Raw genomic sequence first — 23,498 nt, 5'->3', positions numbered from 1 at the left:
GTCCAAGAAAAAATAGATAAATGAATAAGAACCTTATTAACTGCAACAGAACAGCCCCAGGACACTGTCAGGAAAGACTTCACTGTGTAAATGAGAAAGTACAAGAATCTGCAATGTATAATCTGAGAATCTAATTTGAGACCTACGTTGTTCTATAAATATCTTCAGGTGACCCGTTCAGGTGTTTGAACCCCCCTGAGTGTGATGCGTCATGTGATCAGATCTGTGTCAGCTTCTGTTCAGCTTACTGCTGCCGTCTGCTCCACACAAAGACCACGGCTAAATATAGATCCTTATCACACACACATACATTAACAAACACACACAGGCAGGGTGGGAAGTTTGCTGTTGTTTCTGTACTTCCTGGTGCCACCTGTGTGGGGAAATCCCCGGTGATGACATCACACAGGTAGAGCTCTGCTGCAGGTAGACATGAGAAGAACTGCTTCTAAAGTAGGATTAAAAGCCAGAAAAGCAGCAGTCTAATGTTAATTCCCTGTCAGTAATCTCATCAAATTGTTTGTATTAATTAATCTTTACATTTATAATTTACAAAAAACGCTTTGTTTATAATTTACAAGTGAAAATGTGGAATGATAAAAATACATGCAATCTGTCTTTCAATCCTTCAAGATCACGATGTTTTTTTTTAAGTCTTGGTTGTTCTTTGGTCATGCACACACACACACACACACACACACACACAGACACACACACACTGAGCTTAAACCTTCCTACACCAGTGAAAGTAGGTAAGAAGGTCTCGTCTCCTCGTGGTTTCTGCAGATTTCTGCACCAGTTTAATGTTATCAGGGCCGCGCTCGAGTGTGTGTTTCTGTATGTGTGTGTGTGTGTGTGTGTGTGTGTGCAATCCAAGCAGTAGAGAAATAAGCGTTAAAGATTTAATGAAATATTGATATTACTGAACGTGTTTTTTTAGGACAAAAATCCATTCATCAAACTGTTCGTTTATGCTAACACAGATACAGCAGCTTATACTGATATTGATCTGGTAAAATAAAGCTTAATACAGGAGCTGTGATTAATATCAAGTACCTTTTGTAAGCACTGTTTTGAGGTATTTTACTTGAGTACAACCGTTTTATGCTTCTTTCTTCTTCAGTTTGTTGGAAGCAGGAAAAATAGGCGTGTGTGAGGATGTGAGCGATTTTGACAAGAGCCAAACTGTGAAGGCTCGACGACCCGGTCAGAGCATCTCCAAACCTGCAGCTCCTGTGGGGTGTTCCCGGTCTGGGGTCAAGACAGAAGAGCTGCTGCAGACATGGTTCAGGAATGGTTTGAGGAACACGACAACGGTGACTCGGCCTCCAGATTCCCCATATCTCAATCCAGTCGAGCATCGGGATGTGCTGGACAAACAAGTCTGATCCATGGAGGCCCCACCTCGCAACTTACAGGACTTAAAGGATCTGCTGCTCGCTCTTGGTGCCAGATACCTCAGCTCACCTTCAGAGGTCTCGTGGAGTCCATGCCTCGATAGGTCAGGACCTACACAACATTAGGCAGGTGGTCATAATGTTATTTTTTACTTCATTTGAAGGTAAAACTTTGGCTGTCATCAGGGGCCAGAAAGTTTCGCTTTAGGGCCGGAGTTTAGTCCACAAGCCACCATTTGGCTACCGTAAGTGTTGGACATTTTCCATTACAGTCATAATCAGGGCGACCAGAACCGGGTTAGCGCACACAGCGCTAAGAGCTAACCGCTACAATGATGGTAAAGGGCAACACTGTGCCCGAATGACTCAACACACCCACACACACACTCTGTCTCACACACTGACAGCATCTTCACTTACCACTGTCCTATTTCTTATCGCCAACACTTCAGTTAACTTAAACTCCCTCTTATGCATCTGTCTGCAGCTCTCATATAATCACCAGCTAACGGTCCGATTTCTGCTGCATTCGTTTCTGCAGAATCTGTGCTAACACCTCTGAGCAGCTTCGCTTTGTTTCCTCAGACGTTGAAATAAAACGACTAAAGACGGGAACGTTTATGTTAACGTTTTACTTTCAATGATTTGAACACCTTTTATGTTTTTACAGGTCGGACTGTTGGTTGGACGAGACAAACGGTCCACAGAGTCGTGCTGCATTCGTGATGAAATTAAAGACTGAGACTGACATGTTGTCCCGGGTTGGGCCTTTACATGTTCATGTAATTAAATATTTGACGTTTAATTGCTAAAGCTCTGTAATAAAAACATACAGGGAACCAAAAACTATGATAACTAATCATTTAGAGGCATCAGGTGGCATCAAGTCTGCAGGGCAGTTTTAAGGACACTCCAGAGGGCTCTGCAACACAGGCAACTTAAAGGGCAATTTATCATTTTTCTCCAGTAGGAGGGCACACTAGAATGCTCTATAGACACTATAGAGGGCACTGCAAGTTGTTTCTTTACTGGAAGGAAGCCTAAAGGAAGAAGAAGAAGAAGACATACTATTCTGATTTTACAAACATGCTGCACACAAAGGCCCGAATTACAGACATGCACAACTGGAGAGGTGTCGGAGTGAGGGGCTGCACATGGACACGTGGGGGATTCGGTGTCTTGCTCGAGGACGCCTCAACCGTGCCAAGCAAAGGAAGTGTGTGCATGTCTCCAGCTACCAGCTATCGTCTCCACCACGGGTCGGTAAAGGGCACATTGTCACGTTTTCTCCAGCCTTAGGGAATCCTTCAGTGAACTGACTCACAACGGCATCCTTGAGGGAAGTGCAAACAATTTTCATGACTCCATGAAGATACCCTGTGGGGCATTTCATCAGGTTTTCTCCCCTAACAGGGCGCCTTAGAGGGCACTTTCACTGTAGAGGTAGCTGTGACACATGCTCCCCTGAGAGCTCGCTACACCGCAGTTTATTTACCCTCGCTGCCTTCAGGAGGGAATTTTCCCTCTCTGTTCTTTATGCTGAAGCTTTTTTGAAACTAAGAATGTCTCGCTCCTTTCATGACAGCAGCAGACCGCCGCCATGTTCTGGTGAATTTACTTTGACTTCTTGTGATTTCTGCAGGCCGAACATGAACATCTTTCTTTGTTGTTTCTTTAAATGTTTTCTTTTTCAGCTGCATTTATCGTCTTTGTTGTTTATGTTGTTTTCCTTCATCAGCAAGATCATAAAAAAGTACGACATTGAAACACAGGAGCCAACGTTCATATTCAAACCAAACTTTATTGACTTCCAAGTAACTTAATTCCAAACATGCATGAGTGAAACATTTAACACTTAAATACTGTCACTGAGTTATCAGCCATAATATGGCAACATGATCAACACCAGAGTCCTTTCAGCTCGGGTATTAAAACTATAGATCAATAAATAGATCAATGAGTTCAACTTTAATCAATATAAATATTGTAGGTTTATTCAGAAAATGTTAAATATGTTCTCAAATAGTATAAAATAAATAGATGTATAAAAGCCGTCGGTATAAAAGGTAATAAATATGATAAATAAAAAGCGTCTTCATGCAGCCGTGGAGTTCTTCGGCTTGATGCAGAAGTCCTGCAGGTAGGTGAACAGGATGTCGATCTCTCCCACAGCTTTGTTTATTCCTTGTGTGCCGCCCATCTGGAACAGACAGAGGCACGTTAGACTCCGCAGAGACATGTAAATAAACGTGTCGTCGAATGTTTCTCCGATCAGAAATCTTACCTTGAGGAGCTTCTGGCGAAACTCCACAGCGTGATGATGATCGCGGTAGTGAGTCACGTTCTGCAGAGACAGACGGTTGATGGTGGTTAGCATCGTTATCAGTGCATCTCTTCTGTATGTGTGTTCGCTTTATGGATTTCGAAATCAACCACACGGCAACCACATGTTTACACTCCAAAACAAACCCCGTCACAGTTTGTCTGTCAGTGTCTTCACACGTCTTATTTTCTAAGAGATGAGGAGCTGTTATACAATCAGCTTTCTTTATCGTCTCGTGTATCGTATCGTATCGTAACCTCTCTGATCGTATATCATGTTGTACATCGTATCGTGTATCCTCTCCTGTCCTACTGTCATACTGATGCAACTTTCATGTCTGTATGGTAAATATGAAGCTGCAGCAAGAAAATTAGCTTAGCTTAGCACTACAAAATGAAAGACAAGAAGTTGTGGTTTTAATCCGGGTTTATGAGCCGGACTATTTCTCCTTAAAGTCACAGCTCCGGGTCAACAAACAGTGCAGTTGGCTTTGCACTGATAACTGTTTCCATGCTAGCCTTGCCCCCTGTGCCCGAGCTTTATGCTAAGCTAAGCTAACCATTTCCTGGCTGCAGCTTAATTCCCCTTTAAAAAAGCTTTCATTAGCCAGCTTGAGAGGTTTTGTTTTGCAGATTTAGCCAGGCTAGCTTCTCCCCTTTGATTCCAGTCTTTAAGCTAAGCTAGGCTAACTGTGTCCAGCTTCATGTTTAGCTAACTGTTGAGCTAAATTAAAGCGTTTCTCAGTCTGACACTCACACAGCCGTGACTCTGCAGGTCCTCGCTGACCCGGGTGAGGTCGGTCTCCAGCTGCTGCATGCGGGCATGAGGGTTGTCGTGGCGACGCAGAATGTTGTTCAGGTAGTAGTCGAGGATGTTGGCGTGGAGGCAGCAGATCTTCAGGTGGTCCTGGAGGAGGAAGGAGAGGTCAGAGATCGGGTTAGGTTAGCAGATTGAATGTTCTAGTAATGATTGTATTGTTAGATAACTTGTAATGTCACAGGTGTGTTGTTTGCAGTGACTCTCACCTGGTTAACCTCACTGAATTTGGGCATCAGTCTGACGCTGGAGTCGTCGTCTGTCTGCAAACTCTGAGCCTGTGGAAGAAACAGAACCGGATTAGTGTCACATGATGACCAGACGTAGTCGACAATAATAACGCCTCTGTAGTTATTTGAACTGTTCAAACCGCTTCTGTTACATGCGTATTTTTTTAGCAACATTTATAGATATTTAACACCAAACTATTACTTGATATACTTCCCTTAAACTATCCCAGTGGAAGCTACGAAGATCAATTCAAAGAGCAATTATTGAACACATTTAAGTCGGATTTCTCCCTTCAAACTGAAGAACAGGACTGCAGAGGAAAGCTGCTGCAGCTGCTGCTATAAAAGCTATGGAGTAACGTTGGTGCCAAAACAACACAAGTCTGAAGTTAAAGTTTAATTTATACATTTGTGCTTTTTGTCAGATTTAAAGATTTCTGATATTAAGATGTGAATTCTTTTTAGGGTTATTGATTATTTCAACTTTAAGCAACTTTAATGCACCACAATTTACACGTAGACGTAGCTTTGTGTTCAAAATGTTATTAGTTTATAAAATATAAATCATTTTAAGTAATTACGTTTATAAGTGATGTCTTCACTGACTTGTTACAGCATCAAAATCGTGCAATAATTCAACACAGCATGTTAAACTTTCACTTGTAAATTTGTGTCGTCTATTTTGGTTTTGCAATTTCATGTTAAAAAAATAAAACCACATTAAAGATGCTAAAACTTTACGTACAGAATGTTGCATTTTATTCTCAGTTAAAAAAAGTGTTTTACTGGATCACTCACGTGTCTTGAAACTTCCCTAACAGCCTGATATGTCTCTTCGTTATGTAGCGCTGGGCTGAGTGCCTGGCTGACGGGGTGGGCTACCGCCTGCTCGGCCCAGCCAATCAGAAGCAGCGGCAGGAGAACCAGCATGGCGGCGGCGGCGGCGGGACGGAGGAAGGAGACGAGAGCGGCAGCGATGGTCTTCATGGCGTCTGGTGGGTGAATGATGTTAATCCTTTCAGAGTGAGGACAGAGTCAGAGTGTTTCCACCTGCAGAGAGAGACAGAGTACAAATTAAAACAAACACATTCACAATAAAGTTTCTGTAATAAAATATTAAAGTGTTAAATGAGTCGAATGCATCTGTTTGTTTGTCCTCACCTGTCAGAAGATGCTGTTGTGAAGACCTCTCTGTGTCCCGGCTCTTTATACAGATCAATCCTCCGCCCCCTCTGCAGAAATGGGGACAGGTAACCATCCAAAAAACCCCACAAAACAACACTCACACACACAAACACACACACACACACACACACACACAGGCCACTGCTGAGTTTGTGCAATCTGTGCTTACTGTCACTTACACAAAGAGGAAATTCAAGGTGGGAAGCCGAATAAAAATAGCCCAAAAAGCATTTCAATTGTACTCCTGTGATATCATTTCCTCTTTTCTTCTGCGTGCGTGTGTGTGAGTGTGTGTGTGTGTGTGTGTGTGTGTGTGTGTGTGTGTTTATTCCATCAGACCAGTCCGACCAGCCTCTGACGTAACAGATTATTTTATCTAATCACATCCCACACTTTAATCATGGTGTTATTAATGTTTTATTACAGGGCACTTAAACAACAACACCTTGCATCCTACGTTACAAGGTGGGTGAGCTTTAGTCATAAAGACAGATAAAGACATTTCATAATACTGTGTGCTTAAAAAAGCAACAATTAAAAAAAGTAGGGCAGGATAAGTCGTCTCTGCTTTCAGCTAACATGAATTGCAGTACCTCTATCGGCCACTGGAGGACTGTGCTCCAACAATAGTCCTTTTGTATTGAAGTGAATGGGAAAACAACAATAGTCTAACTACAATATGTTTTATACAGTAAAAACAAAAGTTGTATTAAATCATTTATGAATGTTTTAGTTACACAACTATTTTGATTCCCACTCACATTCAGTGTTTAGCTGGTATAATATTTACCATTAGGGTGTTAGCATGCTAATATCTGCTAACTAGCTTACTTAGCATAAAGGGCTGCTGAGGCTGATGAGAATCTCAACGTAAAAAATATCTCTGTATGTTGTTGTGTTGAGTTGTGTCGTCCTGTTTCCTCAGTAGCTTCTGGATGTGATAACCGCTCAGAGCAACGTAGCTGTGGACTGCTACGCTAGGTGGCTAGCTGCAAAATCCAATTCTAGTTCAACTTATTACACATACCGTAAGTTTGGCATGACATGATTCAGTAGCAGACACTTTCAGGTCGCTCCATGTCAGCGAAAATGCCTTAAACGTTTGTGATTTTCCCGATCAAGGACATGTTTACACATCCAGCAGACACTGAAGAAGACTATAAGTCATCTGAGGTCATGTTTGTGTCCACGTGATTAAACTTAGTCACATATTGACTCGCTTTCAGCTTTATTTTTGGTCTCCACCACCTCCTGAGGGAGACATGTGGATCTAAATGCTTTACTATCTTCACTAGCTGGTCTCTAACTGTGTCTGTCTCTGCCGAGTTTACAGTGGCTTTGTTTTAGCTTCATAGTGCAGTGAAAGTTCGTCATAACAGTACATTTATGACCACAGAGCTAAACAAGCTGAAACATATATCAAGCTCTGGAAAGCTGCCTTGATTGTAATTAATATGAATATTGATTATAGGCTCTTGAAGAGGATAAACTATGTGCCTGGAGAAAACAAAATAAAAAGAACATCATTCAACAATTAAAAATTACAAATGGACAATAATTATGTAGCAGCAGGCTTTATCAGGATTGTCAGCAGAGTATCATCTGCATAACAGTGGAATCAGAACAATGTGTGCGGATAATATTTCCAAAAGAATAAAAACAAAATGGGCCCGTAATCGATCCCTGGGGCACTCCACAAAGGAGCTCCTCCTGCCAATACAGACCGTATTAACAGGTATCAATTACACCAATATTATCTGTGATATTGTAGTAATATCTGCCCCCGTGAGACCATGGAAACACCCGCTCTGCTCATTGATTGGTGCCAACACAGTGAAGCCCAGTTTCCCCTTCGTTTATTCCATCTCAAAGCTTTTTAACAGCAGGCTTTTTTCCAGTCATGGTTTCCTGTTAGGATTTTCCTGGCAGTTTTTTCCGGGTTTTGATGTAAAGTATCGAGTGGCGAGGTCCTTTCACTATTTCATATTTTCAGTTATTGTGCTGGGTTTGGGCGTGTCGATCCCTCTGAGACTGAGATTAAAGGCTACACAGAGACGCGGATTTCCTTTGTCATCTGCTGACATGAAAGACCTTTCTAATAAGAAATAATGTTTCTACTGTATTTTCATGAGCTCAATCAGAAATAAAATATTCAACAAACACCTCCATCAGAACAAACTCATTGTAAAACTAAATCATTTAGACCTACCGAAGGTTTTCTGTCTAGATCAGCATTTTCTCAGGAACCTGCGGCTTTTTCGTGCACCAATTTCTGCTGGTTCCACAAACTCACCAAATCAGGATTTACATCATCGCCACAGCACAAAAAGAGACATTAGTCACAACATGTGGCAACCTGTCATCACGTGGAGAGGAAGGAGCGACCTGAAGTGGAACACCTAGTTAACAAAGAAAGGGAAATAACCAGCAGATAAACAGCAGTGACCGAAAAACTGAGCCGAGCTGTCGGAAGTTTTGACAGAAGTCCAAAAATGATGATGCTGAGAGAACGAGTTTTTCTTCCATCCTCAATACAGACTTTTATATTTTATTAATATTTTGATGTTTGTATATTTATGGTCCAAAGTGATCCCTCTGGATGACCGACTGCTGTGATATGCACTATTAACACTGTGTAACTGTTATTTGGAATATATCTGAGACTTTTCATGGACCAGAGAATCAGTGACGTCTTTTGAAGCTAAACCTTTTCTGAAATATGTTTTCATTTTCAAACTTGTTTTTATTCTTTTGTGCTTTTTTATTTTTTTTATGGTTATTTTAACATCTGAATATAACTGTCTTTTGTCCGCCTGCTTTACTCTGAGTATTTTGCCTGTAAGGAACCTTATAACTTTGGTTTTAAAAGGTGCATTATAAATAAAATTATTATTATTATTTTAATCATAATTATGATTTTATTGTAATTTTTTCAATTTCATTCACAGCTCTTTTATTTGCTGCAACTTTTCGACTTTGTCACAGGTGTACCTCTTTTAAATTCTGGTTTAGTATAAATACAATTTATAATAGAATAAAGACAATAACCTTTTTTCTTCACAGAATATTTATGCATAATATTGTTACATATATTATATAAAATATTATTATATTTATAAATTATAATGTATAAAACATCCAGAGGAAAACAGAGCATTATTATTTATTGCTTTTTACTAACAAGAAAATATTGAATTTTTATTTGTGTATGTTTTAACTGAACTGAAAATGTAATAAAAGAACAAAAGATTTAAACTGTTTAATGTTTTACTTTGTGTGAAGCTCAGTGTCTTTTTAATCTTTATTTAACCTTTAATGACCGAGGTCATGTAATGGTCGAGAGAGAATATCCACTGCTCTGATCAATTCTTATAATAATAATAATAATGACAACTTTATTTATATTGCACCTTTAAAAACAAGAGTTTACAAAGTGCTTTGACGATGAAGCAAAGCAAACAGGAAGCGAGCAAATCACAAGAACAAGCAAAGCACAGAAGCCACTCAACATGCCAGGCACGAGGTTCGTCGAGTCTTCTGTCGATGACAATGACATTATTTAGACCTTTCAAGAATTCAACACATTTTACAAACTCAATCTGTGTTGTCACGTTTTCACTGATGAAACTTTAGCGCAGCACTTTCTACATGATAACATCAGAGGAGAGCCCACGCCCCCTCCCTCGCTCTGTTTGCTCCGTTCGTCCTGCTGTGTATATTGTGATGAGGGGAATTCACAGCTCATCGTTCATACATGACTGTGTTTAGATAGTTCCTGTAGTGTGAGCTGTGACAGGTAATCCGTCCACTCTTACCTGAAAAGGTGATAAAGATGTTTGTTCTGCTAATTTGGCATCAGACCTCTGACGTGTTTTTAAAAGAAATATTTAAAGAAGAACGGGGGATTTTGTTGATTTTAATTATTATGTCATATTTATAAAATATGACATCAGATTAGACCGACAGAGGAACGGCACTGTTAGTGAGTCTACTGTAACTACTGAAGATCCTGCAGAGGTGGAGAGAAACTCCGAGTTCTTCTCTTTCTGCTCTTTTGTATTTGTTTGCTATATAATTGTAGTTAATAAAGTTAAATAAATAACTAATGAAAAATATATGTAATCAACTCATGTGACAAAGTTTTTACATCAAGAAGAATTTATGGATGCCCAAAGGGAAAATATACAAGGAGCTGAGCCGTACATATTAAGTAAAATACATCTGTACATCTGTTTATACTTGTAAATGTAGCAGCTGCAACAATAAAGCGATGAACACATTAAAGAAACTATAATATTAATCCCTCAGTGTACAAACCAAGCAACTTAATGCTAATAAAACTTCCCTTGTAAATGTCTAACTATCAAACATTAGAAAACATCTGTGTTAAAAAGTTAAAGTGGAATCCCACAGGGCGTACATCTTGGACCACTTTTCTTTACTTTATTTATAAGAGCATGTGTTGCTAGCTCACAGCTAACTTTTCAGACTGCACACTGGGAAACAGTTTAACTGTCACACACATACGTCTGAAAACACCTCCAGTGTGTTTGATATTTGGGATCTAAATTGTGGTTTTGCTCAGTTTTACTTTCCAACTTTCCTTTGTTGTGATATTTTCCTGTTCTGAACTTAATTCCCTTCAGTGGAGGAAACGAATGAAAATGCAGCAAAGGAAGAGTTTGAAGTTAATTATGAAGTTATTATTATTATTATTATTTTCTTATTAAACACGACCACATTTTATCTGGGTGATATTATTAAAGATTTCAAAACAATCACAGTTTTTCTCGACATCAAGACAAAAAAAGTTTTATTTTTGTCACGTTTACGACTCAGTAAATCTCACAGTACGCAACATAATCACTTAATACACAAAATTACTACAATTATAAAAATATCTATTACAAAACAGTGAAAATTAATTATTCTTAAATAAAACTATAAAAATACATTATTCTCACAAACTAGTGCACAAAATGATTGATCAGCAGGATTGTTTACATGGTGACAGCAGTGACCTGGTCAGCATGGAGGTCAAAGGTCATCTCTTCCCCCAGAAGTCCTCTCGTCTCTTCTGAGCGCGCTCCAGCACGGCGGACGCCATGGAGCAGGAAGCCGCAGAACGCCACGACATCACAGACAGCCGGTCGTCTGCGGAGAATCGTTTAATCACTGACACAAGTTTAATTATGTTTTTTTATTTCATGTTTAAAGACGTTTTTTTTACCTTCATCGGAGCCGCAGCCTCCTCCTGAACACTGCAGCTCTCTGAGCCTCGAACCCAGCTCACCTGAGGACACAGGTGACTGATTATTAATCACGTGTTCTTTATTGTTTCATAATATACTACAGTCACACAGATTTTAAACAGGTAAAATCTTACATTACGACCTTGTTTTATTTTGATATGTAGATTGTTTTGGGGTCAAAGTTTTGTTAACAGTTAAAAAATATCTGAAGAAAAGAAACTGAGAAGGAAGTGAAGATGAGACGGGGAGGCCCCGTGTGCCTCAGCTTCCTCGTTGCTCCGTTCGTGTGTTCGTATTTATCATTTTTCCTTTCCTTTGCTTTTGTTTGTTTCTCTGTTTATCACAGAATCAGTTCAGGAAGATGAACTGTTGATCAACTCTAATTATCTTTATACAACAGGTATTAGGTATAAGATCTTAATCAATTCATAGATCTAGGAAGTTATCAGAGTGTTTCCTGTGTGTGCAGCATGTTTTGGTTTATGAGAAAGAAGCTCAGAAAGAAAAACACAAAAAAGCAACAAACACTTTAGTAGAAGTAAAACCAGAATCAGCATCCAAAAGTTCAAATATTTCATCATCACAGCCAAAAGCTGGCGGCTTTTTTGATCATTTATTCATTCGTTTAATAAATGTAACCTTTTGTCTGTAAAAGCTGTTCATCTCACCGTTGTGTTGGAAGTCGGGGTGTCTCAGAGTGCCATGGATACCGTGCAGCGGGGGCGGGACCAGAGGGGGCGGAGCTGCAGGGGATGGAGGTGTTTGCTTCGTCCTGATTGGCTTGGACGGAGGGCTAGCGGCTGGATTTTGGTTGGGGGAGGGGCTGAGGGATGCAGGGTGGGAGGAGTTGTTCTCTGACCACGCCTCCTTCGATTTGCTCGACACAGACCTCTAAAACACAAAAACACGTCAGTATCATAATGAAACATATAATTTATTATCATATAATTGATAATAATACGACCTGTTGTCTGTATGGAGACGAGTCCTCACTGCCCTTCTGCCTCCCGACGAGTATAGCGCCTCCTGGAGGACAAACAGACGTCCGATGTAATAAGTGGTGGATTTAACTTCATTAACTCATAGACGTGTTTTACTTGAGTTCAGGGATGCACGATATTGGATTTTTTTTTTTGCCGATATGTTGATATTTTTCAACCCCTTTTGCCGATTTTGATACCGATATATAAGGCTCATGTTTTTTTCCACCTAACTGCAGAGAACATCAGGTCTCCCCTGTAGTGCAGTTGATATCATGCCTTCTCTTACTGTAGCGGCCCGCTGGCAGGTTCTAGAGATGGGCGGTTAAATTGTAGTGTTGAATGAATGAGATTTGGCCCCTCCTCGCACGACCGATGCTGAGCAAACATTGCAAATAGCAACCTGACTGTCGGAAACTTTGGAGAAACTGCCGTGTTGCAGACATCTCGCAACCTCCTTCACGCCTGATGGAAGAGGCGTGGTGCATGCAGCGTGTGCACACACAGAAAAATGACATCCGCAGATGCCGATAACATGCCATGACTTTACTACTAAAAGTTTAGGTACTTTACAAGATAATATTTGACCTTGAAAACATGTGACCTTGTAATTCAAAATGCCCCTGAAGGAACACTTACTGCAGGACTTTTGATCTTATTTTACAGGACTTGTTCTGTCGTAAGAATTTTAATACTTTCTGGAGGTCACACACTGTTCTGAGCTTGTGTGTGTGTGTGTGTTCATTTGTGGGTTATATGTGTGTGTACCAGCTGCAGGTGTAGTGAGGTCATGGTGAGTTCTCTGAACAGGTAGCAGCTTCAGCCTCGGAGTTGGTAACCGTCCTTCCTCCCTATACACACACACAGAGACACACACAGAGACACACACACACACACACACACACATAGACACACACACACACACACACACACACACACACACAGTATCAGTTCCTGAGAAGCAGTGTGGTTACAGATTAACTTTGATCTGATGTTTGCAGCGTTCACATTTTCCTGTTTGAACAGAATGTTTTATCCCGTCAGCTCGAAGACGTTTTCTCAATCTGCTTCAGGTGAGCGTCTCTCTCCTGACAGGTCGCCGCTTCACACAAACAAACTGTGTTAACGGTTTAATCTGCTTCATTTACCCGCATGAACTCTGGAAAAGTCTGAGCACTTACTCATCTGTGTTTTCCTCCTCTTCTTCTTCTCCCCAGGCCGTGCGTCTTCCAGCAGCAGGACTCGGAGGCGTTCGTGCTTTGACCTGTGTGTGTTTGTTGGCGTGCTGTGTTTCTCCTGATCCCACAACAGAAGATCTTTTACTGGAGTTACTGGAGCGACTGAAGAAACAAAGATGGACACTTTAAATTCAGCTCGGAAGAGTTCTCAGAGTTTCTCTGTGAACCATCTCTCACCTGGGCAGGTCCAGAGCCTCCACACGCGAAGAGCTGCGGCTGTCTGGATCAGGACAGGGGTCAAAGGTCAGGCGGGGGGTGGGCGGGTCGGTAGCTGAGTCTGTGGTGGTGTCTGGTGGCTCCCACAGAGCGTTGTGTTTGGACAGCAGCTGGCTCAGGTGATCTCTGGAGAAGTTAGCACCCCAGGCTCGCTGCCGGTACGACAAGGCCTTCTGCCTCAACTCCGTCACCTGGACGGGACACGAAGCAGACGTACGTCTGTTTAACCAGTTCGCCGAGGTTCAACCTCAGTCTATCATGCTGTTATAAGGAGCTAACGGCATTATGGTGATAATAATAATAATGAAACATATATTTTTAGATTCGGTGTGACATAAACTTTCAGAGGATCATTATCTCTAAAGTCTAACATAAACGAACGTCCATACATCTGTTAAAACATCACAGTAAAAAGCTACAACTCCAGAACCGGCCTGAAAATCATCACGTTTTTAATTTCAGTATCAAAGTGATTCAGGGAAACATGTCGGTTCATATACAGAGGTTATAAACAGAACGCTCCACTGAATCATTGTAAAGGACCGTCAACATTAAGGCTTCCCGATCACTACATCTCTCTGCAGCAGGCGTGTCGTCAGTTCAGTCCGCGTTCTCTGACAGCAGCAGCATGTCAGCATCACAAACAAATGTTTGCCTGATGCATTTTAACCTGTGAAAGTGAAATCTTTCAGAATGTGCGTAAATGCCAAACACTGCCTACAGCACTGAAACTAAAGAAGGTGAATGAAACAGTGTTGATAGTAGTTTATTGCATCTGTAGGTAGCGCGCATGTAAAACAGGGGAAATGCTGAATGACAAGTTTCAGGGGAGTTTTGTGTGCATCAAAATGTGGTTTAAATAAAAGGAGAAATCATGAAATTAAACTTCTGTCGAATCAGCGCTGTCGTGTGTTTTTGTCGTAGATTCTGGTAAACCCATCTGTAACCTGCCCCTGACCCCAGGCCAAACCCTGGATAACCCCCTGCCCTGTTTTCACAGCTAACCTCAGTCCTGTCTCTAAACCACAACCCCTGAAGACGAGCCGTAAGCCTGACGCTGCAGCTCTCTCCTCTTCCTCTGACGTCAGCCCTCCGCAAACTGAAGACCTGCACAGGACAGACCCGCCGCACGCTCCCGTGCACTCACACGTGGCCCACAGAGTCGACGGTTTCCACTCAGTTTTATTCATTAATTTACTGAGAAGAAAACTTAACGAAGCTGCAGCATCGTTGGTGGAAAAGCTCTCTTGGCTACATCAGTACAGAGTCATGTTGTGCAATCATACATGCACATGAATCTCAACAACAACTAGAATTAAACCTCTAACAACTAGTCAAGGTGAAGTGACATTTCTGTGTGTGTAGACTCGAGATGTTGCAGTTATTAAACAAGGTGTGGTAGGTAAAGGAAGGATGGAAGTTAATACTACAGCGGCCGGAAAGATTCCAGTGAGAAAGCTGCTGCGCTCACTTAGAGACGGAGAGGAGGAGAGAGAACTGACTAAGAGCTTTGACACTTTGATCTGCTAATACTGAACTTAAGGTGATCAAAGAGCTCGTTGAGGATGAGCAGAGGAGCAGGAGCCCCCCCGTCCTGCTGTCATCCAGTGAGAGGAAGTGAAAAGGGTGGACTCACACAGGTACCTCAGGGTCTACATCAATAAGAATTGGATTGGAGTGACAACATGAAGCATTATGCTGTCACAGTGAAGTTGACCTTTCACCTTTTGGCTATAACATGTCATCTTTTTAAACCTGTTAGAAATGTGTGTGAAATTCCGTCATAATAAGCCCATTAATTCTTGAGTTATGGCCTCAAATGTGTTTTGTGAATGACCTTTGACCTTTGACCACGAAAATCTACTCAGTTCCTCCTTGAGTCCAAGTGGACAATTGTGCCAAAGTGGACAGGTGTTCCTGAGATATCGTGTTCACAAGAATGGGACGTACGTACGCAAGGACAACTCAGACAGAGTCCAAACCCTCTCTATCGCCCCCTGCTGACTGGCTGCAGTATAGGTCATAAGCCCCGCCTCCTCCATGTTAACAGATGGGACATGAGTCAAACTATAAAATCAAAATACACGTCAAATACATTTTTCTCAGACATGGTTTCTGTCATTATAGTTAGTTCTTATCATGCTGATTTATGTCAAAGTGTTCATTTTAATTAGTTGATTCTGATTGACAGCTCTGTTGATCAACATGGCTCCTGCAGACAAACAGTCCTGGATTAGCAGCGTGGAGGACAAACGGCGAGAGGAGACGTTACTAAAACAATCACTACAGTCATTGAAGTTTTCATACCTGTGAACGTTAACCTCAGACCAACACAGAGAATCTACACCGATCTCTACTGCGCAGACTCTGGCTCCAAAGGCTTAAAAGCAGTTTTCGAGCTGCGTATCAGCATGCATTAAAGTGATTAAAAGTGAATGCAGTAACTCAAACCCATTTCTACAAAAGTTGGGACGTTGTGTAAAATGTGAATAAAAACAGAAAATAGTGACTTAATTAAATACAGCACAAAGACAGAAACTTAATGTTCCAACTGATAAACTTTGTTTATCTGGAAATACACACACATGCTGAATTTGATGCTGCAACACGTTCCAAAAAGGCTGGGACAGGAGCGTGTTCACCGCTGCGTTACATCACTGCTTCTTCTAACACTGAATATAGGTTGAAAAGGATTTGTAGATCGCGCCACGCTTACTGTTCTCACGGTTCTCTTTACCGAGAGGTGGAACACCTGAGCGGGCACACGAATGATGGTAAGGGGGGGTTTTCCAGTTTTAACCACTAACATCAAAGAAACCAGCACCCAGTTCTGAACTAGGCTGCCGTCCCTCAACAGCACGACTTTGTTTTTTTGCCAACAACTACTGGAAGTTTGTCCTGATTCTACGATCACACATCAGCACCTTTAAACCCCAGCAGGGCCCGGCAGCAAAAACTAAACCCTCCAAGCACGTCAAATAAAGTCCGTTCTAAAACGGTTTCAAGTTAAAATCACATTCTGTATATTTACTTGAAAGTTAAACTTGTGATTAACTAAATGTTCATTATTGTGCTTCTCAAACAGCCGCTGTTCTTCTAGTTTGTCTTCAAGGTGTTTTACTTCACCAGGAAGCTCAGGAGCGACCTGAACAGATAAATACGTATCGACATGATACACAAAGATCCACCGTGAAGACTGACGGACAGCTGCTCAAACATAGCAGTGTTTTACAATAAGGTGAGACTGAGCCGCTGTTTTCCCCGCGCAGGTTAAAGCTTCTTATTTCGTCGACTCTTGCGAACGTCACGCCGTTTGTAACAAGCCGTCGAGCCGATCTGATTAAAATCTGCAGATTTCATGTAGAAAAGTTGTTCAATCTTGCAGAGGCAGCTGCCCCCCCTCTTCAGCAACACTTCTTTCCTTGAGACTGGTTGGAACTTACCTGTGTGTGTGTGTGTGTGTGTGTGTGTGTGTGTGTGTGTGTGTGTGTGACTAACAGTGAGCTGTTTCCCTGAAATGAAGCTCTGTGGGTTTCACTGCTGACACTCTGCACTCAGGTTTTCCATTTGATTTAGTAACACACACGAACACAAACACACAGTTAAACCAACAAGTCTGATAATGACTACTTTTTGGGACGCAGAGTAACCGTCCTTTCCTCGTGGTCAGTTTCGGTGGAAAAAGTAACGCAGAGTTTAATTATCAGAAGTTCTCAACCTTTAATTTAAATGAAACGTCGTCAGTTGAGATTCAGTCCGGAGTAAATGTCCACTCTCTGGATCCTTACCTCTGACTGTAGAGTCGTTATGTTTGTGTCTATAAAATGAAACCGTTCTGCTGTGGGGTTGTTAGCAGAAGGTCCAGCACATATGACACTGATACTTCTTTGTCGTTCCTTAGTCTGAATATGGATGCATTATTCAGAGCTGAACACTCAGAGTTCAGTGCACAGTGCAGTTACTGAGGTGCACCTTAAAGTTTTATCTAAATGGCTTTTATTTGTTGCTTAAAAGGCTGCAGGGATTTGTTTTCCTCATGAGCTAGTTCTCTGCTTTTTTAACTGTATGATTGACAGGTGTTTTTGCAGGTTAAGTTAATCTCTAGGAACCAATGAGCTTTGAGCTGAGAGCCACAGACAGGAAGTCACGTGGTCGTTGCTGTTTGTCTGAAGTTCAAGGCCTCACAAGTTTTACCATCGATGGTTGTTTGACAAACATTTTGTCACAAACGTAAACTTGAACTTCATTCTTACTGCAACTTATGATGCATGTTTTTTATCAGCGTGCAGTGATAGAGAAATGTTCACCATGACTGTACACACCAACACCAACACACACTCACTCACCCTTTCAATTGTAATTCTCATGAAGGCCTCCCCTCAGCTCTCATAACTAGCTGAATAGCTTGTTAGCCAACAACACAACATGGATTTTCTTCCTCTAATGGCGCTAGGCTAGCAGTTTCCCCCTGCTTAAGCCTTTATGCTAAGCTAGGCTTACAGAGATAGTTGGGTTTGTTTGAAGTGGGGTTGTATGAGATACTTATCAATAGTAAGTGTACTACATACAGTGGATGCTGGTCAGCACGGCCCGGTGTTTAGAAACTGGCCGGAGTGCCGGCACGGATGCTAGGCTACATGCTGCTGCAGTCTCACACGTGGTCTATCCACTTACAAGGACGTCCCACCTAAAAATCAATAGTGGTATCGACTGAACGCTATATTTGAATATTTCACCGTGTTTCACTTTTCAGTAAGAACGCCTCTTCATTTGGCACTACTTTGTGTGGACCGCAACACATACGTGTTACTACGCCTGCAGCGTGCGCTGTCGGATCATTTGTGTCAGCGATTTGTAGAAGTGACAACAAACTAAAGAAAACACAACATTATGGAAACTCTGCTGAGTGATCATGGTGTTAGATAGCGGTGGCTAGCTACGCCAAAGGTAAACATTAACACTCCTGGCGCAACACTCAGGCAGTTGTTCGCCTGCCCCGATCATTTTTCTGAAGAGGATTAGGCAAAACAACGCTGAATGATCCGGCTGGACTCTTGCTTGCTCTTCACGGTGAGACCAGAAGATACTTTACGAGGACACATGTGGGACTGTCCGGCGGAGAGACGGGGAAACTTCTGCGGTTGTTTAGTGAGCTGTTTCATTCATTTATTTCACGCCAGCTTTCCTGATGGTTAGGTACAGTATTGCTCTTTAGCGAGAGTCCAGCTGGATCATTCAGCGTTGGTTTTGTATAATCCTCTTTTACACAACGCTACATTTGATATAGCTAGCCACCGCTATCTAACACCATGATCGCTGAGCAGAACTCCATGTAATCGGGGGCCGTGCCGACCGGCATCCACTGTATGCAGCACACAAACTACCCACTTCAAACAAACTGAACTATCCCTTTAACATGACCTTGAATTTCCTCTGCACCATTATCCAGCCTGTAATCTGACCTGATCTGGTAAGTGAGAGCTCTAATACAGTGATTTTCAGCATGTCCAACAAGCAGGGACTCTGACCTGAGGGGCGTCGCCGTCCGTGGCTCCGCCCTCCTCGGGGATCCTGTAGAGGGGAGAACGAAAGCTGGACTCATACTCTGTCATAATCCTGTCAGACAGACAGACGACTTCATGAACGTAATGGATTCACAACAAACAATCACACACACAAAGAGACAGAAACACACCTGTGTGCTCTGTGCACCTGAGGAGGAGGAGGGGGCGTGGTGTTATCCTTCTGAGGGGAGGGGGCTTCTTCTGTAGGGCGGGGCTTCTTCTCTAGCTCCTCCCTCCTCTTTTTGTTGGTCTGCAGATGGAAACAGAAACGTGCTGCTGTCACTCATACATGTTCATATACTTTATATACACCCCTTAGACCAGGTTTACAAATATAGTAACAGTAACAGTAACACTCTAACTAATCATCGATCATATAATTGATTCATCTTTTTTTTTTCTTGGATGACTGTTCGTATCCATAAAATCCCCCCTAAAAATATGAAATAAATAACAAGATGTCCTGAAAAAGCTTCTTTAGTTTGACTAACAGTCTAAACATATTCAGACATTAAATTCACAGACAATTTGCTGTTGTTCTTTGGTTTATATGTTTCTGTAAAGGTGGGTATGGCTGGCATGCAGCTGCATGAGGGAGAGGTGTGGGGGCGGCAAAAGGACAATAAAAAGTCTAAAACAACAATTGACCTTCCTGCTGCGTTTGTGTGTGCGCTGGGGAGAAGTCACCGTGGCACTAGACGTGCTACAGTCTCAATCGAGAAGCTGAAAACAGAAAATATACAACATTTTTGCTTTTTAAAGATGACCAAGGTAAATTAATTAATCGCTGCAGATTAAATGTCTGTCGGTCAGTTAAAAAGTTGCAGCTCTGACGTCAATTCTTTGGATTCAGCTGTTAAAAAGTTAAAGGAATAATGAGATAACTAACAGGATGTAAATTACAGGAGTGTAAGGATTGACACGGAGGCAACACTGGAGCCTAAAAATAAGATTAGATACAAGAATGTTATTATAATGATTAATATCTTTAGAATATCTTTCACATGAAGCCAGCAGTTTTAAATCTCTTTATTTTCTGTTCAGTATTTATCCTGAGTCCTAGTTTTCTTCCTCCAAACGTTAGTAGTGAGTTGTAAATAATATCAAACAAGTTAGAATTTAAAGGTTGTTTTTGTAATTCAGTGTAAAGAGCTGACTCGTTAACTCACTTCCTGTCTAGCCTCTGCTCTAGCATAAGTGGGACATTAAAAAGTAGGTTTGAAAAGAGTCTTTATATCATGTTTATCAGGTTCAAATTAAAGGATCCTGTGTAATTACAAGATTCAATAGTAGGGGGTTTGTGTGTGTGTGTGTCTGTGTGTGTGTGTGTGTGTGTGTGTGTGTGTGTGTGTGTGTGTGTGTGTGAGTGTGAGTGTGTTTGTGTGTGTGTGTGTGTGTGTGTGTGTGTGTGTGTGTGTGTACCATATGTGTGTGGAACAGAGGGACCCGCTGTTGTTCCAGGTGCTTGCGTAGGCGGGGCCCAGTGGGCGGGGCCACACCCTGGAAGCTCCGTCGGTACTCTGTTTCCACAGCGACAGGGTTCTTCTTAAAGGGGGGCACAGACCTGCTGCTGGAGTAGAGCACCTGCAGGGAGGGGTCAAAGGTCAGCAGTCACTTGATCAATAAAATCATTCAAAGAAGAAGTTACTGATTTAATGACTCAGAAAATCACCTTTAAATCACACGAAACAAGTCAACCCATCAGTAACTATATTCTGTTATTCTTCTACCTCCCCCTAGTGGACACACGGTGGTACTACAATCTTTTAGTGATCATTCAACATGTGGGAGTATTTAGGTGTCTAAGGTAATAAAGTACCTGTTCTGCAGTCAGCAGGGGTGAAGCAGAAGCTGTAGGTTTCTTCCAGCTGAACTGTCTGTTGTATTCTGATCGGTGACCTCCTGACCTTTGACCTCCCGACCTTAGTCCCGCCTTCCACCGCAGAGCAGGCTGAACCTGTGACACGGGATGGAGGCGAGACTTTAAATTTAGATTTTGAGTTAAGATAAATTTAATTCGGAGGCGGACTTCACTCGTCACACATCTATATTTATAATTGATATTTTTCTCACCTCATTGGCCGAGGGCTGCTGTCTATCATCTGCGGCTGTCGAAGGTCGGCTCAGCTGTGATTGGCTGTCAGGCTTGGAGGGTTGGGGCTTCACTGAAGACAGAAAACAGTTTGGAAAATCATAAAGGGCCTAAAGGGTTGTGTGTTTATTACACTGTTAGATGCTAGAGACCAAAAACGGTGAAGGAAGTACAGTGATGCAAATGTACCAGGTTTTTCAGCAGCTCCTGGTTCTTCTGATGGTCCGGGGTCTGGGTCTGCAGAGGGCCGTGGTCCTGCAGGGGTTTCAGGCTCTGCTGCAGATCCAGAGGCTGCTTGTGCTTCAGGAGGTGTCGGAGGTTTCGGCTTAAGAGAAGACTCCCTCCCGTGGGCTGAACGACTCCTGGAGCCTGTAAATGAAGAGATGGATAACTCAATTATCTGACATAGCATGCTACCATGCTAACATCTGCATACTTACACTCTATTTCTGCTGTTTTAAAATAAAAATCTAATAATAGATGTATGGAGGTTGTGTTTTTGTAAAGTACTTTGTTATGGAAGATGAATGTGAGTTTGTTCTGGAGTCTTCTTACCACCAGGGGGAGCTGTTTTAGGTGGACGAGGAGGTAGCTGTGGATCCTGTGGACAGAGCAGAGAGCTGCAGGACTGAGCGAGACCACCTGGACCGAGCCGCTTCCGACGCTGGAAACCTGGTTCTCTGCTGATACCTGTGGAGGACGTGATGTTTTTCTGTCTCAGACTCTAGATCAGACGGTATTGTATGAACATTTTATACACTCGGGTACTCAAAGATTATTTTCTGACCTCAAACTATGCAGCAATTTTATTGTTAAAATGTAATTAAGTCAAACTATCTATGTTGTGATTATAAAATACTGAATTGTAGCCAACAGCTTAGGTTCAGCCATTTTCTGGTTTCTTTTCAGACTAAAGTTCCAGAGCTCATAGGGAGGGTCCTTACCCATCTGGTCAGAGCGCAGGCCAGCAAACGGGGCACAGCGCTGAGGGGACACACTTCTGGACCTTGAAGCCCTGTAGCTCTTCTGGTATTCACTCTGACACTGAAACAAAAACACAAACATACAAAGATTTAAGCTTTTGATGGCTGTTCACAAATCAAACATGCGAGGCCAAACACTTTTCCTACAAAACATTAACTTTACTTTACATCCTTATGAGGATTCACACGTTCGTAAGGACACAAAATATGACAATTTGAGGGATGTTTAACTAAAATGATGAATCAAATTGCTCTCATTCCAGTAGAAATTTAATGTGTCATCTGTCTTATTGTTTGGGGAAGATCTAACTGATGTATGAATACCATCTCTGTTGAAACTGTCCCCGGTCTCCCCTTGATTCAGAGTAGTACTATTCTAGCCTAATTACTTATTGTAACAGTAATACTAGTTTTAGCTAGTTGCTGGTGAATTGTAACGTAGACTCAGGCAAAGTCAATCTGAAACTGATTAGCTGGATTATCTGATGAATCAGATTAAACATAAATACTCCTGACTCTGCAGTCTCGTGCAGGATCCTGTCCGGTACACCGGGACAGGTTCTCTACTTTACAGAAAAAAACGTGTGTTTTGTAGGTACTACCAGTTTATAAATACTTCAGCGAGAGAGTTATGTAGCTCAGTAAATTCGCATTGGTATGTTTGGCTAACCTGTAGCTAATGCTAACAACTGTTGCTTACCTTGAAGCGAACCGTCATTTCGCGCTCAACGCACACAAAACACCGCGAGATGTCACGCTTTAGTCATTGTGCAGCGAGCCGAGTTCGTTAACTACCTGTTTCACATCATATAAGTAGCTAACTAACTTAACTAGCAACGCTAACCGTCTACTCCATTTCTCCTCAGATTCAGTTACAGGAACAAGCTGCAGCCGTTGTCATGGCAGCTGAGCGTCTTGCGCAGGCGCACTCGCAGCAAAGCAGGCGGCGGTTCATCCATGACGCCAGCAGTAGGCCCGTTAAAACTTAAAATCCTTCTTTTTTTAATGTTATAATTTTAATCAATCAATTTGAATCAGTCTCTCTTTTTAAATTATTTAAGAACATTTACTGAAGTACTGTACTTCTACTAAAATTCGAGGTACTTGTACTTTCGTTGAGTATTTCCATTTTATAGGCTACAACTACTTCTTTACCACAATTCTGAATTGCCGTTTTCCTTTAAGGGATCAAGAAATGTTAACTGTAAATATATTTTGACCT

At 41.8% G+C, this 23,498-nt stretch overlaps 2 protein-coding genes across 2 annotated transcripts; both read right to left on the bottom strand.

Annotated features, from left to right (window-relative positions):
- Window positions 1-3,271: 3,271 nt before the first annotated feature.
- Window positions 3,272-5,753, bottom strand: il22 (interleukin 22). The gene is made up of 5 exons (XM_069671455.1): window positions 5,565-5,753; window positions 4,746-4,814; window positions 4,477-4,626; window positions 3,682-3,741; window positions 3,272-3,597 (listed from the first exon to the last, which is right to left on the bottom strand). The coding sequence occupies exons 1-5, from the start codon at window positions 5,751-5,753 to the stop codon at window positions 3,493-3,495; spliced, it is 573 nt and encodes a 190-aa protein (XP_069527556.1). The 3' UTR covers window positions 3,272-3,492.
- A 4,994-nt stretch (window positions 5,754-10,747) lies between these two features.
- On the bottom strand, window positions 10,748-23,148 carry mdm1 (Mdm1 nuclear protein). The gene is made up of 16 exons (XM_069671379.1): window positions 22,977-23,148; window positions 22,238-22,337; window positions 21,849-21,983; window positions 21,483-21,662; window positions 21,275-21,366; window positions 21,021-21,158; window positions 20,624-20,785; window positions 19,333-19,451; window positions 19,166-19,208; window positions 13,599-13,828; window positions 13,365-13,523; window positions 12,952-13,034; window positions 12,168-12,229; window positions 11,872-12,094; window positions 11,182-11,244; window positions 10,748-11,105 (listed from the first exon to the last, which is right to left on the bottom strand). The coding sequence occupies exons 1-16, from the start codon at window positions 22,992-22,994 to the stop codon at window positions 10,996-10,998; spliced, it is 1,917 nt and encodes a 638-aa protein (XP_069527480.1). The 5' UTR covers window positions 22,995-23,148; the 3' UTR covers window positions 10,748-10,995.
- Between the last annotated feature and the right edge of the window lie 350 nt (window positions 23,149-23,498).

This window comes from Semicossyphus pulcher, unplaced genomic scaffold, assembly GCF_022749685.1.
Source record: "Semicossyphus pulcher isolate SPU_LCO1_2020_fin unplaced genomic scaffold, fSemPul1.0.p SCAF_20, whole genome shotgun sequence".
Classification (NCBI taxonomy): Eukaryota; Metazoa; Chordata; class Actinopteri; order Labriformes; family Labridae; genus Semicossyphus; species Semicossyphus pulcher.
Note: the sequence above shows the minus strand (reverse complement) of the source record. Positions and strands in the feature narration are given on the sequence as shown.

Excerpts from the sequence above, each read along its gene's own strand:
- il22 (XM_069671455.1), bottom strand. The coding sequence starts at position 5,753 with ATGAAGACCATCGCTGCCGCTCTCGTCTCCTTCCTCCGTCCCGCCGCC. Across the intron at positions 4,815-5,564 it reads TTAGGGAAGTTTCAAGACAC|GCTCAGAGTTTGCAGACAGA; the intron begins GTGAGTGATCCA and ends TTTCTTCCACAG. Across the intron at positions 3,742-4,476 it reads ACCTGCAGAGTCACGGCTGT|AACGTGACTCACTACCGCGA; the intron begins GTGAGTGTCAGA and ends CTGTCTCTGCAG.
- mdm1 (XM_069671379.1), bottom strand. Across the intron at positions 19,209-19,332 it reads CAGGTGCACAGAGCACACAG|GATCCCCGAGGAGGGCGGAG; the intron begins GTGTGTTTCTGT and ends TCCCCTCTACAG. Across the intron at positions 12,095-12,167 it reads CGTCTCCATACAGACAACAG|AGGTCTGTGTCGAGCAAATC; the intron begins GTCGTATTATTA and ends TTTGTGTTTTAG.